This window comes from Ovis aries, chromosome X (genome assembly GCF_016772045.2).
Source record: "Ovis aries strain OAR_USU_Benz2616 breed Rambouillet chromosome X, ARS-UI_Ramb_v3.0, whole genome shotgun sequence".
Classification (NCBI taxonomy): Eukaryota; Metazoa; Chordata; class Mammalia; order Artiodactyla; family Bovidae; genus Ovis; species Ovis aries.
Window position 1 is genome coordinate 141,843,600 of NC_056080.1, and position 14,858 is coordinate 141,858,457.

General features: G+C 39.4%; 2 protein-coding genes across 2 annotated transcripts in view; both read right to left on the reverse strand.

Moving 5' to 3' along the window:
• Positions 1 to 14,858, reverse strand: part of PCDH11X (protocadherin 11 X-linked) — a 925,502-nt gene that overhangs the window by 307,648 nt on the left and 602,996 nt on the right. The gene's annotated exons all lie outside the window — the stretch shown is intronic.
• Positions 4,970 to 9,612, reverse strand: LOC132658766 (endogenous retrovirus group K member 7 Env polyprotein-like). Its single transcript, XM_060407579.1, has 2 exons — positions 9,438 to 9,612; positions 4,970 to 9,368 (listed from the first exon to the last, which is right to left on the reverse strand). Exon 2 carries the CDS (start codon positions 6,098 to 6,100, stop codon positions 5,084 to 5,086), a length of 1,017 nt encoding a protein of 338 aa, XP_060263562.1. The 5' UTR covers positions 6,101 to 9,368; positions 9,438 to 9,612; the 3' UTR covers positions 4,970 to 5,083.

The window sequence follows — 14,858 nt, forward strand, 5'->3', positions numbered from 1 at the left end:
ATCAAGACTGTATATTGTGATTGCTTATTTAAATTCTATGCAGATTATATCAACTGAAATAACAGGCTGCATGAAGCAAAAGCTGAAATTAAGATTGCAGGGAGAAATATCAATAACCTCAGATAGACAGATGACACCGCTCTTATGGCAGAAACTAAAGAGGAACTAAAGAGTCTCTTGATGAAAGTGAAAGTGGAAAGTGAAAATGCTGGCTTAATGCTCTGCATTCAAAAAGCAAAGATCATGGCATCCACTCCCACCACTTTATGGCAAATAGATGGGGAAACAAGGGAAACAGTGACAGATTTATTTTCGTGAGCTCCAAAATCACTGCAGATGGTGACTGCAGCCGTGAAATTAAGATGCTTACTCCTTGGAAGAAAAGCTATGTCCAATCTAGACAGCATGTTCCAAAGCAGAGATATTACTTTCCCATCTAGTCAAAGCTATGTTTTTTCCAGCAGTCATATATGGATGTGAGAGTTAGTTGATAAAGAAGGCTGAATGACAATGAATTGATGTTTTTGAAATGTGGTGTGGAGAAGACTCTTGAGAGTCCCTTGGACTGTAAAGATATCAAACCAGTAAATCCTAAACAAAATCGGTCCTGAATATTCATTGGAAGAATTGATGCTGAAGCTGAAGCTCCAACACTTTTGGCCACCTGATGTGAAGAACTGACTCATTAGAAAAGAACTTTATGCTTGGAAAGATTGAAGGCAGGAGAAGAAGACGACAGAGGTTGAGACGGTTGGATGGCATGTTCAACTCAATGAACATGAGTTTGAGCAAGCTCTGGGAGTTGCTAATGGACAGGGAAGCCTGGCATACTACAATCCATGGAGTCACAAAGAGTTGGACACTACTGAGTAACTAAACTGAACTGAACAGATGGAATGAATGATATTTTCAATAATATAGACAACAAAAGTAGAGTCTGAAGTAAAAGTAGGGCTTAAGATGTTTAAATTTATTTGTTTTTTAAACTAACAAGGTCCTGATCGTGCATAAACATATAGGAAGATCAAATAGAATAATAATAAAGATTCAAACTGCAGAAATTGAAAGCTAATATAATATATCTTTTCTTCAAAGATAAAAACAAGAAAAGACAGTTAAAGGAAAAATTCAATGATATTCTGAAATGTAGAGGAGAAAACCTAAGTTAAATTATCTTAATCTCCTAAACAAGATAGCAACTGAGATAATATGTGGCAAACTGTTAAGTTGCATTGGATGGGGCTAAGGGTTTGAAAAGACTAAAAAAAATTGAATTAGCTTCTGAGGATAATGTGATAAGAAACAATTCAGTTCAGTTCAGTTCAGTTCAGTCGCTCAGTCATGTCCAACTCTTTGCAACCCCATGAACAGCAGCACGCTAGACCTCCCTGTCCATCACCAACTCCAAGAGTTGACTCAAACTCACGTCCATCGAGTCAGTGATGCCATCCAGAGATCTCAGTCTCTGCTGTCCCCTTCTCCTCCTGCCCCCAATCCCTCCTAGCATCAGAGTCTTTTCCAATGAGTCAACTCTTCGCATGAGGTGGCCAAAGTACTGCTAGTTTCAGCTTTAGCATCATTCCTTCCAAATAAATCCCAGGACTGATCTCGTCCAGGATGGACTGGTTGGATCTCCTTGCAGTCCAAGGGACTCTCAAGAGTCTTCTCCAACACCACAGTTCAAAAGCATCAATTCTTTGGTGCTCAGCTTTCTTTATAGTCCAACTCTCACATCCATACCTGACTACTGGAAAAACCATAGCCTTGACTAGACGGACCTTTGTTGGCAAAGTAATGTCTCTGCTTTTGAATATGCTATCTAGGTTGCCCATAACTTTCCTTCCAAGGAGTAAGCGTCTTATAAATTCATGGCTGCAAACACCATCAGCAGTGAATTTGAGCCCCCCAAAATAAAGTCTGACAGTGTTTCCAGAAATCTATTTAGATGTTTTAAGCTAATGTAGTAGCCTTTAGACTTTTAATTGCAGTTTATTCACATGGTCCTTTTTCTTTCCTGGTGATCAGCAACTTAAAATAATGAGCTCTCAAATTTGGCTTTATATTAGTGGTGATTATAAATAATCAATCCCTTCTGAACAAACCAAAAGGTAGAGATAATCCATTCACACAAAATGTATGTTCATCCTCCTCCATTCCCAAGGTAATCATATGAATATATACTTTTTCTAACAAAGGGCAGTTAGTATCAAAGTACACAAAAGAGATGAGATGAAAAATAGCCGTTCCTACTTCAGGCATGAGGCACCACCACTGAACAGTATGTGACAATCAATTTCCAGGGAAAATGTACACTTCAGCTACTGCCTTCAGATGACAGCTTTTCACAGAAATCAGATTATAAGGCTGAAGAACTACAGGCTAGTGAGAATAGATGAAACCATGAATGCACTTGCTTTACTAAGACTCTACCTGTAAGACTAACAGTGAGTCCCTTACGAGCAGAATTTGTAATAAATGAACAGAAGAAATTATAGATCTCAGATTCTAGATGTTAAAAGAAAAATAAGAGGAACTAATGGAGGGTAGTGGCTTCCCTGGTGGCTCAGTCAGTAAAGAGTCAGGTAAAATGATATTCTGTTAGCCCAAGATCACACTTTCATCTCTATCTATGAGCATGATAGATAGAGTATTTTCTCATGTCTGTGGGTCCTCAGACTGTGTTGCTTGTAACTTTAGAGCTAGGAGAAATACTGAGATTCTTTAAGTCACAGTATAAACTATGGGTGATTAGGGAGAGATGAATATCCAAATAATCAAATTCCTATGTTAGAACAAAGTTCAGGGAAGCAAACAACCAAAAGTGTATTACAGAATATATGTATATATGTGTGTGTACATATTATACACAATTATAAGTATTACTACAATACTTATAAAAACACTTCCATAAAAGCCTGAAAAATACAGATCTAGTGCCATAAAGAATCTGGCAATGGTCCAAAATATAGATCCTACTTTAAATTAACTCATACTCTCAGCATCATTGTGTTTTCCATAACTGAGTGTTATATCTCTCATCATTTTTGGGGTGGTACATAATCAACAGTCAAAATTTTTTGTTGAATACATGAATGAATCTGTATGTTAACGCTCTAGAATCTTTCTAGATTTCACAATTTCAATTATTGCCTCTCTCCAATGACTTTCAAATATTTGCCTTCAGCATAGATAGATGCTACTTTTGAGATTTAAAACAACATTGTTTTCCAACTACATACAGGAGGTGTCCAACTGATTGCTTCTAGTCATTTCAAAATAAACATATCCAAAAATATAATCTATATTTCCTTTGTCCCAGTCTTCTCTTTGTACTTCATGTTTTCTATTACTTGTGGTTTCTTAACCTTGGCCGCTTAATGCTGCTGCTGCTAAGTCACTTCAGTCGTGTCCGACTCTGTGCGACCTGATAGACGGCAGCCCACCAGGCTCTGCCATCCCTGGGATTCTCCAAGCAAGAACACTGGAGTGGGTTCTCATTTCCTTCTCCAGTGCATGAAAGTGAAAAGTGAAAGTGAAGTCGATCAGTCGTGTCTGACTCTTAGAGACGCCACGGACTGCAGCCTACCAGGCTCTTCTATCCATGGGATTTTCCAGGCAAGAGTACTGGAGTGGGGTTCCATTGCCTTCTCCGTGGCCCCTTAATAACACATCACAAATTCTTGTCCTTACTGCATTCTCTGTGCTGCTGTGGTTAGTTGCTCAGTTGTGTCTGGCTCTCTGAGATCCCATGAACTGTGGCCCACCAGACTCCTCTGTCCGTGAGATTCTTCAGGCAGGAATTCTGGAGTGGGTTGCCATGCCCTCCTCCAGGGGATCTTCCCAACGCAGGGCTCAAACTCAGGTCTCCTGCACTGTAGGTGGATTATTTACCATCTGAACCACCAGCGAAATCCTACTACACTCTCTTTATGCCCCACATATCTCTCTTCACTTAACCCCTAAACCTCTTGCCTTGTTCCTACAGTTACTGCCTGTGACTAAAATTCTAATCTGCAAGTATAAATAAAATAAAAATAACATACATTCTTGAAAAGTAACTTTCAGGAAGTGAAAGTTGAAGAAAGTGAAGAAAACCACTAGACCATTCAGGTATGACCTAAATCAAATGTATTATAAATATACAGTGGAAATGAGAAATAGATTTAAGGGACTAGATCTGATACACAGAGTGCCTGATGAACTATGAACGGAGGTTCCTGACATTGTACAGGAGACAGGAATCAAGAAAAAGAAATGCAAAAAAGCAAAACGGCTGTCTGAGGAGGCCTGACAAATAGCTGTGAAAAGAAGGGAAGTGAAAAGTGTCGGCGACGGAATGACACACCAACACTGCAGAGTGGTTTAAATCTTTATATTTTAACACCTGCTTCTTACAGCTGCTTAATTTTTATATCCTTTGTACAACCCTCTACAGGGCAAGCTGCCAAGCACTATGATTCAGAGACTATACAGTGCGCAGGCGCAGGGCGAGATAACCTTTACCTTGGCTTATTTACTGCAGCTAAGACTTTGTTTTGGGGAACTTCTTTATCAACTTAGAATCCGTTTTGTCCCAAGGTCTGTTCCTAATGAGGAATCAGAGAAACATCCTTGTGTGCAATGCAATGTTCTTTTCCCACGGGAACAAACAGGATTTTTAGCTGAGCATCTCGTTAGCAAGCACTTCTCAATCTTCCTTAAACCTAGTTCCCTACACTGGGCAGAACATCTCGTTTGCAAGAATGTCCAGCCCTGGTTGAGAGTCTCGTTTGCAAGCACTTCTCAACCTTCCTTAAATCTAGTTCCCTACACTGGGCAGAACATCTCGTTTGCAAGAATGTCCAGCCCTGGTTGAGAGTCTCGTTTGCAAGCACTTCTCAACCTTCCTTAAATCTAGTTCCCTACACTGGGCAGAACATCTCGTTTGCAAGAATGTCCAGCCCTGGTTGAGAGTCTCGTTTGCAAGCACTTCTCAACCTTCCTTAAATCTAGTTCCCTACACTGGGCAGAACATCTCGTTTGCAAGAATGTCCAGCCCTGGTTGAGAGTCTCGTTTGCAAGCACTTCTCAACCTTCCTTAAACCTAGTTCCCTACATCTCCCCCTTTCTTTTCTTGTAGATGCTGAATAAGCGCTTGAATACGCAAAGCTTCTTCTTTCAATTGTTTCCCTTTTCGCCAGCGCCGGTAGACTATAAAAGCAATAAAACATAAAGCAACAATTAACAAAGTATTCACAAAGGATGTTGTTAACAGTGTAGATACATGCCCTAAAGGATTAAGGTTGTCTAATCCTTCTTGAAGACTTTTCAATATATCAGAACCAAGAATATCAGGCAGCGTCTTACTAAAAGTTGACAATATAGTTTGTTCCAATTCCATAATTTCAGCAGTTAAATTCTGGTGTCCCACTAAAGACCTTTTCACCTTTTCCCAACCCTCACTCATATTAAAGGGAACAGGGGTTACACATAGGTGAGATGAGTTCCAATCACATTTTAACACACTCTTTGTAGCTAACACAGTCACTTGATCTCCTAACCAGGAAACTGTGTGTTGTAAATTCAATACATCAGTAGCCAATTGAGCGTCCAAATCATGCTGTTGTTGCCACAATAAATGAGCATCTTTATGCCATTCCCTGACAAAGTCAGCAGTCTGTATGCCTTGATGCAAAGCAAGACCTGCTACAGTTGCTGTTGCTGTTACTGAAGCCACGGCGAGAATTGATGCGATGACAATGCCAAGCATTCTTCGAGATCGATGGAGAAGAGTTTGTACAGCATTCACAAGATGAGTGACAGCAAAAGAGTCCGACCAAGGTCGAGTAAGATTAACAGGCAAACAAAGTTCAGTCCGTGCTTTCACAATGACCAAAGAATAATTATTGGAATGGACCATCTTGTTTTCAACATTTTCCCACCAAGAACGATTTATGCATTGAGTCAAGTTACAATCAGAACATGATATAACTCCCAAAATTTCATTCCAAATCCATTGCCCATACAGTAAAGAATAAGGAAATTTTACACATACTATAGCAGAGTAAGATTTATTAATATGCAAATGAACTTGAAATGGCCCCTTAGTGATATCATACATTTTTCCCCCTTTCTTATTTTTTCAATGTATTCTCGAAGAGTCCGATTAGCTCTTTTAATTATAGCTTGTCCTTGACTATTATAAGGAATACCAAAAGTGTGCTTAATATGATATTGTTCTAAAAATTGAGATAATTTAGAGGATTGATATGCGGGAGCATTATCAGTTTTTAATTCTATAGGTATGCCCATAATAGCAAAACAAAATAATAAATGAGTAATAACAGAATCTGCCTTTTCTGAACTTAAAGCTGTAGCCCATTGAAAATGAGAATAAGTATCTATAGTATGATGAACATATTTATGTTTACCGAATGAAGAAATAAAAACAACATCCATTTGCCAAATTTGGTTAGATTGTAGTCCTCTGGGATTTACTCCAGGAGGGGCAAAGGGCAAAATAAACGGTGCACATATGGAACAAGAATGAACAATGCGTTGAGCTTGTTTTCGTGTTAACGAATAAGTTTTTTGTAACCCTTTAGAATTAGTATGATGTAAACAATGTTCTTGTGTTGCAGACTGTAAAGGATAAAGTAAGGCATCAATATTTGCATTTCCTTGAGATAATGGTCCGGGGAGAGAAGAATGAGCTCGTATATGAGTAAAAAAGACAGGGTTAGTTCGCCTAATTAATAATTGTTGAACCTGAAAAAATAATTTATCAATATTAGTTTTTAAAGTTACCGGTAAAGTGGCTTCAGGAAGATAAATACATGAAAAGACTGCATATTTAGAATCAGAAACAATATTAATAGGAATATCAAAAAAATCCTGTAATGCCAAACAAATGGCCCAAAGTTCAGCAGGCTGCACAGAAGAAAAGGAATGTGGAACAACTTTAGAAGTAGTATCAGTCCAATAGCCAGCAGTATTTTTATTGGCATCTGTAAAAATAGTTTTTCCTTCAACTGGAATATTAGATATAGGAGATTTACAAACCATTGATGTATGTCGAAGGAAATCTATCATTTTAGATTGAGGATATTGATTAGAAAAAGTCCCTGAGTAAGATGCAAGAGCTATCTGCCAATTTTCGTTAAACTGTAAGCAATTAGAAATTTGGGTGAAAGTAAGTTGAGTAATAATTGTTTGAGGGTCACTTCCAATTAACTGAGTAATACGGCCTCGACCTTTCAAAATAAGGAAAGCAATTCTATCCGTATAAGTAGTAAGCTTTTTTGTATAATTATTGGGTAAAAATACCCACTCAATCAACCCTGCAGATTGAGCAATAACTCCAGTAGGAGAATAGGGAGTATGGAACACTATGAAATATATAGGTTGATCCTGTTGTAGATAAGTAAGAAACCCTTCATTTAACCGTTGCTCTACAAAGTGTAATTCCTCTTTTGTTTGAGAAGTAAGAGATCGAGGACTGGTAAGAGCAGTATCACCCTCTAAAGTAGAAAATAAATGACGCAATTGATGTGTAGGAATCCCTAACATGGGACGTAACCAGTTAATATCACCCAAAAGCTTCTGAAAATCATTAAGAGTTTTCAAATTATCTCGTCTAATTTGGACCTTTTGAGGTTTTATTCTTTGTCGTTCCAAAATAGCACCTAAATATGAAATAGGAAATTCAGTTTGAATTTTTTCAGGAGCAATTTGAAGATTAAAATCACTTAAAGCTTTCTTTACATGAATAAAAAATGTATCTCGTTCCTCTTTACTAGGAGCTGCCAATAGAAGATCATCCATATAATGATAGAGAAGACAATTAGAAAATTGTTGTCTCACAGTAATAAGAGCACGATTAACAAACTCCTGACAAAGTGTAGGGCTATTAATCATTCCTTGAGGCAACACTGTCCATTGATAACGTTTTACGGGCTGCCCATGATTATACACTGGAATAGTAAAAGCAAATTTATTTCTATCTTTTATTTGCAAAGGAATATTAAAAAAACAATCCTTCAAATCTAAAACCATCAAAGACCAATCCTGTGGAATCAAAGCAGGAGAAGGGAGACCTAATTGCAAAGCTCCCATAGGTTCTATACATTTGTTAACTGCCCTTAAATCAGTTAACATTTTCCATTTACCAGATTTTTTCTTAATGACAAAAACAGGAGAATTCCAAGGAGACGTAGAAGGTTCAATATGGCCAGACTGAAGCTGTTCTTTTACTAATTGTTCTAAAGCCTCGAGCTTCACTTTTGGAAGCGGCCACTGCTCAACCCATTTAGGGACATTAGTTAACCATTTCAATGGGAGAGCTCGAGGAATCTGAGCAGTGGCTACAAGTTTTCCGACGAGATGGTGAGTGTTGTTCCTAAAGAAAATAAAAGATCTCTTCCCCAGATATTAATAGGTATATTAACAATGTAAAAAGAAATAGATACTTTCTTTCCATTAGACAATTGGCATGACAATGGTTGAGTGCTTCTCCACACATCTGCTATTGATCCTAAACCTGTTAAAACAAAAGGAATTTTTTCTTTTTTCCAGTCGTTAGGCCACTGCTGGAGAGAAATAACCGAAACATCTGCTCCTGTATCCACTAATCCTTCAAACTGTATACCTTCAATAATCAGTGACATTAAAGGACGAGAGTCATTAATAAGCATTTCCCAAAATATACTTTTTCCCATACTTCCAAAACCACCAACTCTCTCTCCCTACCTCAGCCTTGTCAGCAGCTACTAGAAATAGGGAGGCGTAAGGTGGTGCAGAAGGGTTAACAGCCTTGGAAGTTCATTTTTTATTTAATAAAACCTTTCAAAAGGCAGCAGTCATTGCCTCTACAGAATCCGAATCCTCCCCAGAACTCACATCTCTATCTGGCTCAGTGGATGAATCTGTACTATCATCTGGAGGTTTGGGCAGAGGCCGAGGTGAAGCCCCCTCCTCAAAATAACATGAGGCGGCCTCACTATCAGCAGCCATTAATTTTAAAGCCTGTGTTATAATGTTACATAGAGTCCACAGCCTTAAAGGAATCACATTTCCTTTTTGATGCTGCCTTCTTAACTCTTTTTGCACCACTTTCCATTCCTTTAAATTTAGCTGTACTTCTGTTTGATATTGAAACCAATAACAATGCTGCTCTATAAGACAGAACAACTCACTCAAGCGGCGAGTAGACGTTTTAATTCCTATAGAATGCAGGAGCCCCTTAACCAGCTCCATATATTGTGACTTTAAAGACGGGGAATTCCCCATAGTTTTTTCTTTTTCTTTTTTCTTTTTTCTGTTCTTTTTCTCTTATTTTTCTTATTTTCTCGAAAGTCCCCCTTTCAGCGTTTTGCTCCGGGGTGCTCTCCCTTTCGGATTTTTATTTTTCTCTTTTTCTCGAAAGTCCCCCTATCAGCCTTTTGCTCCGGGGTGTTTACCCTTTCGGATTTTTATTTTTCTCTTTTTCTCGAAAGTCCCCCTATCAGCCTTTTGCTCCGGGGTGTTTACCCTTTCGGATTTTTATTCTTTTTCTCTTTTTCTCTATTTCCCGAAAGTCCCCCCTTTAGCCTTTTGCCCCGGGGTGCTTACCCTTTCGGTTCCGTCGTGCCCCACGTTGGGCGCCAGATGTCGGCGACGGAATGACACACCAACACTGCAGAGTGGTTTAAATCTTTATATTTTAACACCTGCTTCTTACAGCTGCTTAATTTTTATATCCTTTGTACAACCCTCTACAGGGCAAGCTGCCAAGCACTATGATTCAGAGACTATACAGTGCGCAGGCGCAGGGCGAGATAACCTTTACCTTGGCTTATTTACTGCAGCTAAGACTTTGTTTTGGGGAACTTCTTTATCAACTTAGAATCCGTTTTGTCCCAAGGTCTGTTCCTAATGAGGAATCAGAGAAACATCCTTGTGTGCAATGCAATGTTCTTTTCCCACGGGAACAAACAGGATTTTTAGCTGAGCATCTCGTTAGCAAGCACTTCTCAATCTTCCTTAAACCTAGTTCCCTACACTGGGCAGAACATCTCGTTTGCAAGAATGTCCAGCCCTGGTTGAGAGTCTCGTTTGCAAGCACTTCTCAACCTTCCTTAAATCTAGTTCCCTACACTGGGCAGAACATCTCGTTTGCAAGAATGTCCAGCCCTGGTTGAGAGTCTCGTTTGCAAGCACTTCTCAACCTTCCTTAAATCTAGTTCCCTACACTGGGCAGAACATCTCGTTTGCAAGAATGTCCAGCCCTGGTTGAGAGTCTCGTTTGCAAGCACTTCTCAACCTTCCTTAAATCTAGTTCCCTACACTGGGCAGAACATCTCGTTTGCAAGAATGTCCAGCCCTGGTTGAGAGTCTCGTTTGCAAGCACTTCTCAACCTTCCTTAAACCTAGTTCCCTACAGAAAAGCAAAGGGGAAAAGGAAAGATATACCCATTTAAATGCAGAGTTCCAAAGAATAGCAAGGAGAGATAAGAAAGACTTCCTCAGTTATCAATGCAAAGAAATAGAGGAAAACAATAGAATAGGGAAGACTAGAGTTCTCTTCAACAAAATTAGAGATATCAAGGGAATATTTCATGCAAAGGTGGGCTCAATAAAGGACAAAAATGGTAGGGACTTAACAGAAGCAGAAGATATTAAGAAGAGGTGGCAAGAATACACGGAAGAACTGTACAAAAAAGATCTTCATAACCCAGATAATGACGATGGTGTGATCACTCACCTAGAGCCAGACATCTTGGAATGTGAAGTCAGGTGGCCCTTAGGAAGCATCACTACTAACAAAGCTAGTGGAGGTGATGGAATTCCAGTGGAGCTATTTCAAATCCTGAAAGATGACACTGTGAAAGTGCTGCACTCAATATGCCAGAAAATTTGGAAAACTCAGCAGTGGCCACAGGACTGGAAAAGGTCAGTTTTCATTCCAATCCCAAAGAAAGGCAATGCCAAAGAATGCTCAAACTACTGCACAATTGCACTCATCTCACACGCTAGTAAAATAATGCTCAAAATTCTCCAAGTCAGGCTTCAGCAACACATGAATCATGAACTCCCAGATGTTTAAGCTAGTTTTAGAAAAGCCAGAGGAACCAGAGATCAAATTGCCAACATCCGCTGGATCATGTAAAAAGCAGGAGAGTTCCAGAAAAACATGTATTTCTGCTCTATAGACTATGCCAAAGCCTTTGACTGTGTGGATCACAATCAACTGTGGAAAACTCTGAAAGAGATGGGAATACAGACCACCTGACCTGCCTTTTGAGAAACCTATATGCAGGTCAGGAAGCAACAGTTAGAACTGGACATGTAACAACAGTCTGGTTCCAGATAGGAAAAGGAGTACGTCAAGGCTGTATATTGTCACCCTGCTTATTTAAAGTATATGCAGAGTACATCATGAGAAACGCTGGACTGGAAGAAACACAAGCTGGAATCAAGATTGCTGGGAGAAATATCAATAACCTCAGATATGCAGATGACACCACCTTTATGGCAGAAAGTGAAGAACTAAAGAGCCTCTTGATGAAAGTGAAAGAGTAGAGTGAAAAAGTTGGCTTAAAGCTCAACATTCAGAAAACGAAGATCATGGCATCCCATCCCATCACTTCATGTCAAATAGATGGGGAAGCAGTGAACACAGTGGCTGACTTTATTTTTCTGGGCTCCAAAATCACTGCAGATGGTGACTGCAGCCAAGAAATTAAAAGATGCTTACCCCTTGGAAGGGAAGTTATGACCAACCTCGATAGCATATTCAAAAGCAGAGACATTACTTTTTCAATAAAGTCCTTCTAGTCAAGGCTATGGTTTTTCCTGTGGTCATGTATGGATGTGAGAGTTGGACTATAAAGAAAGCTGAGCATTGAAGAACTGATGCTTTTGAACTGTGGTGTTGGAGAAGACTCTTGAGAGTCCCTTGGACTGCAAGGAGATCCAACCAGTCTATTCTAAAGGAGTTCAGTCCTGGGTATTCATTGGAAGGATTGATGTTGAAGCTGAAATTCCAATACTTTGGCCACCTGGTACGAAGTGCTGATTCATTGGAAAAGACCCTGATGCTTGGCAAGATTGAGGGCACGTGTGAAGGGGATGACAGAGGATGAGATGGTTTGATGGCATCACCGACTCAATGGACATGGGTTTGGGTGGACTCCGGGAGTTGGTGATGGACAGGGAGGCCTGGCGTGCTGTGGTTCCTGGGGTTGCATAGAGTCAGACACGACTGAGCGACTGAACTGAACTGAATTGAACTTTCAGCATCCTCAAGACTCAAGTTTAAAAACCAACAGAAGACTGAAAAACTACAGATCAAAGAAAAGCATATATATCATTAAGGAGATTAACATAGATAGTACATAGTAACATAAACACTGGATTAATTTTTTTTTCAGGTTGGGTACCTGAGGTAAATTACATTCTCATTTATAAGAGGACATGTTAGGACATGAACATTCTTTCTTTTTAGATTCCTCTAGATCATAAGTTTTGGTAATCATGTTGGAATGTATTTTTAGAATGAAGCAGAGGAAACACCAGGACTTCTAATTAATGGCCTACATTTTCTGTTTTCAGAGAAATCTAACCAATAACGCTTTTGGTGATTGATTCAAGAAAACGTTGACTACTCTCTGATGAGGTCCTTTAATGGACCGGAGGTCGACCGGAGTCGACCAATAAGAAATTAACGAGAGAGAAAGAGGCTTGGTTTATGCAGAAAACCAATAAAGCCCCTGCACAGGGCTTGCTCTGTTCACGGAGGCCTCAGGCACCCTCTCAATGGGGTGAAGGCACAGAGTGCCTTCTCAAGAGGGTCTTAGAAGCCCGGGCAGGAAAGCTAACACAGAGGACCTCTGTGCTCAAAAGAAATAGCCTGAGAGAGAGAGAGAGAGAGAGAGAGAGAGAGAGAGAAAGCAAGACACGTGTACCAAAGCTCTGATGGAGCAAAGGTGTTTTAATCAACATGGTGTGGGCATATATACTGTAGTTATTCTCAGCAAAGACAAAGATTAAAATTCCAGACTTACAAAACATAGGTGATCCATATTAAAGAGAAAGAGTTATAAATAATCACTTTTACCATATGGTTCATAAAAAGGAAGAGGGTACTTATCACCATATAGAAAAACTAACGAAGGAAATGCCTGGATTGCTCAACCCCCCGGAGAGGCTTGCCTCTCAGGAATTAATAGTGAACAGAGAATTCCTGACAGATCCAAAACAGCACACAGGAAGCCTCCTGTTAACTGCTTCCTGACAATTCCACCTATTTTATTATATTTGTAAAAAAAAAAAAAATGTCCTGATCAAATGAGTTTGGTTAGTATTAACCAACCTTATAGAAAGGCAATGGTAAAAAACAAATATAATTATCAAGACAATCACCAAAGTTGCAGTTTCAGACCTGATACTGTGGGTAATACTTTGAAACCATCCTCATGGGTCTAGCCCGAATAATTTGTTCAGCTAAAGTTTCCAAATTAGGGGAAGAGGGCAGATTTTTAGAACAAGTTTTAAACATTTCCTTTTGCAGTAAATTTACATCCAGAGAGGCATTATCATGTATATTTTGTAAATGAAATGTGTTTTGTTCACAGTTGTAGGCACTATGATTGAATTGTACAGGAGTAACACAAAATTGAGTAGCTTAAAGAAACGGAGGAGTTAAGACAAGTATATAGTTTGCAATTAATACAAGTAACAGAACGTAAAGTCTTATTAAATTCTAAATTTCCTATGGTTATAACAAAAGGAAGTGGGACACAGGCCTGTATAAAATATGACTGATTATGGCAAAAGAAATAGTTACTATGACCACAACAAGTCTCTGTGAAATGTCCGGTCCAAGTTCCAAATTTTTTGTTCGCAGCAAGTTTCCAAATGTCCCATTGTTCAGGCCCAATTTGTTTATGGAGGACAATTTGAGGAGGAGGGAGGGGTGCCATTCCACTGTCAAGCCAGCCAAGAAGTCCTTTGTCATGGTAATGTTCCATCAGAGTGTCAGTGACCTTCCATATCACTGGAAGATGTTGTTAATATCATCTGAGCAGTCAGATAACTACATACCATGGGGTCCCCAATCAATAATTACACGATTAGCCACAAACATTAATTTTCTTGATTTGGTTTGACATTTGTCCCACCAAACAGGAGTATATGTAATGTTTTTATAAGTAAACCCTTTGCATAATGTTCTTTGTACTTTCCCTAATTCTTTCCCTAACTCTTTCCCTAGAGTCTCAGAAGTATAAACGTGGTTCACAGACAAAGAAAGGACAGTAAACAGTCCGAAAATCCTTTTTTGGAGGCAGGGTGAAAGCCCAAATTTGTTGGCTGAAGTTTATTCTATGCACAAGGGAAGGACTTCACAGCCTAAAGAAATGTTAGGTTTTCTTCCTCCCCAGGGTGTGATGGCTCCTTCACCTTCTAGCGAGCAGGCATATGTATAGAGTCATTAGATGAAACGATTGGTCCTCTCTATGTCCATTCGACCACCTGTAATAGAGGGGGGTTGGGTATTAGTCGAGCTTGAGCGGAGGAAGGTACAGGCCAAAAGACTGAGCATTGCCAGGAGAATGTATTCAGGACTCCGAGGCAATCCTTGTTGAGAGACCAAATTTTCAGCTCAGTTAGACTGAGTTTTTATTTGTCCCCAAGTGGGGAGATCACAGGGATGAGGCCGCCGAGGGCGGTGCTTTCTGGAGATCTTTAGAGCGGACATAGCCCATATTGGAATTTCTTCTTCCTGGGGGTCTTGTTGTTTTATCTCCATTTTGAATGCTGGGGACCCCCTTGGGTTGAATCTTCTGAAGAGGTTAAAAAAAATTAAAACAAATAAAACTGTATTAACAATAGTTATAGGT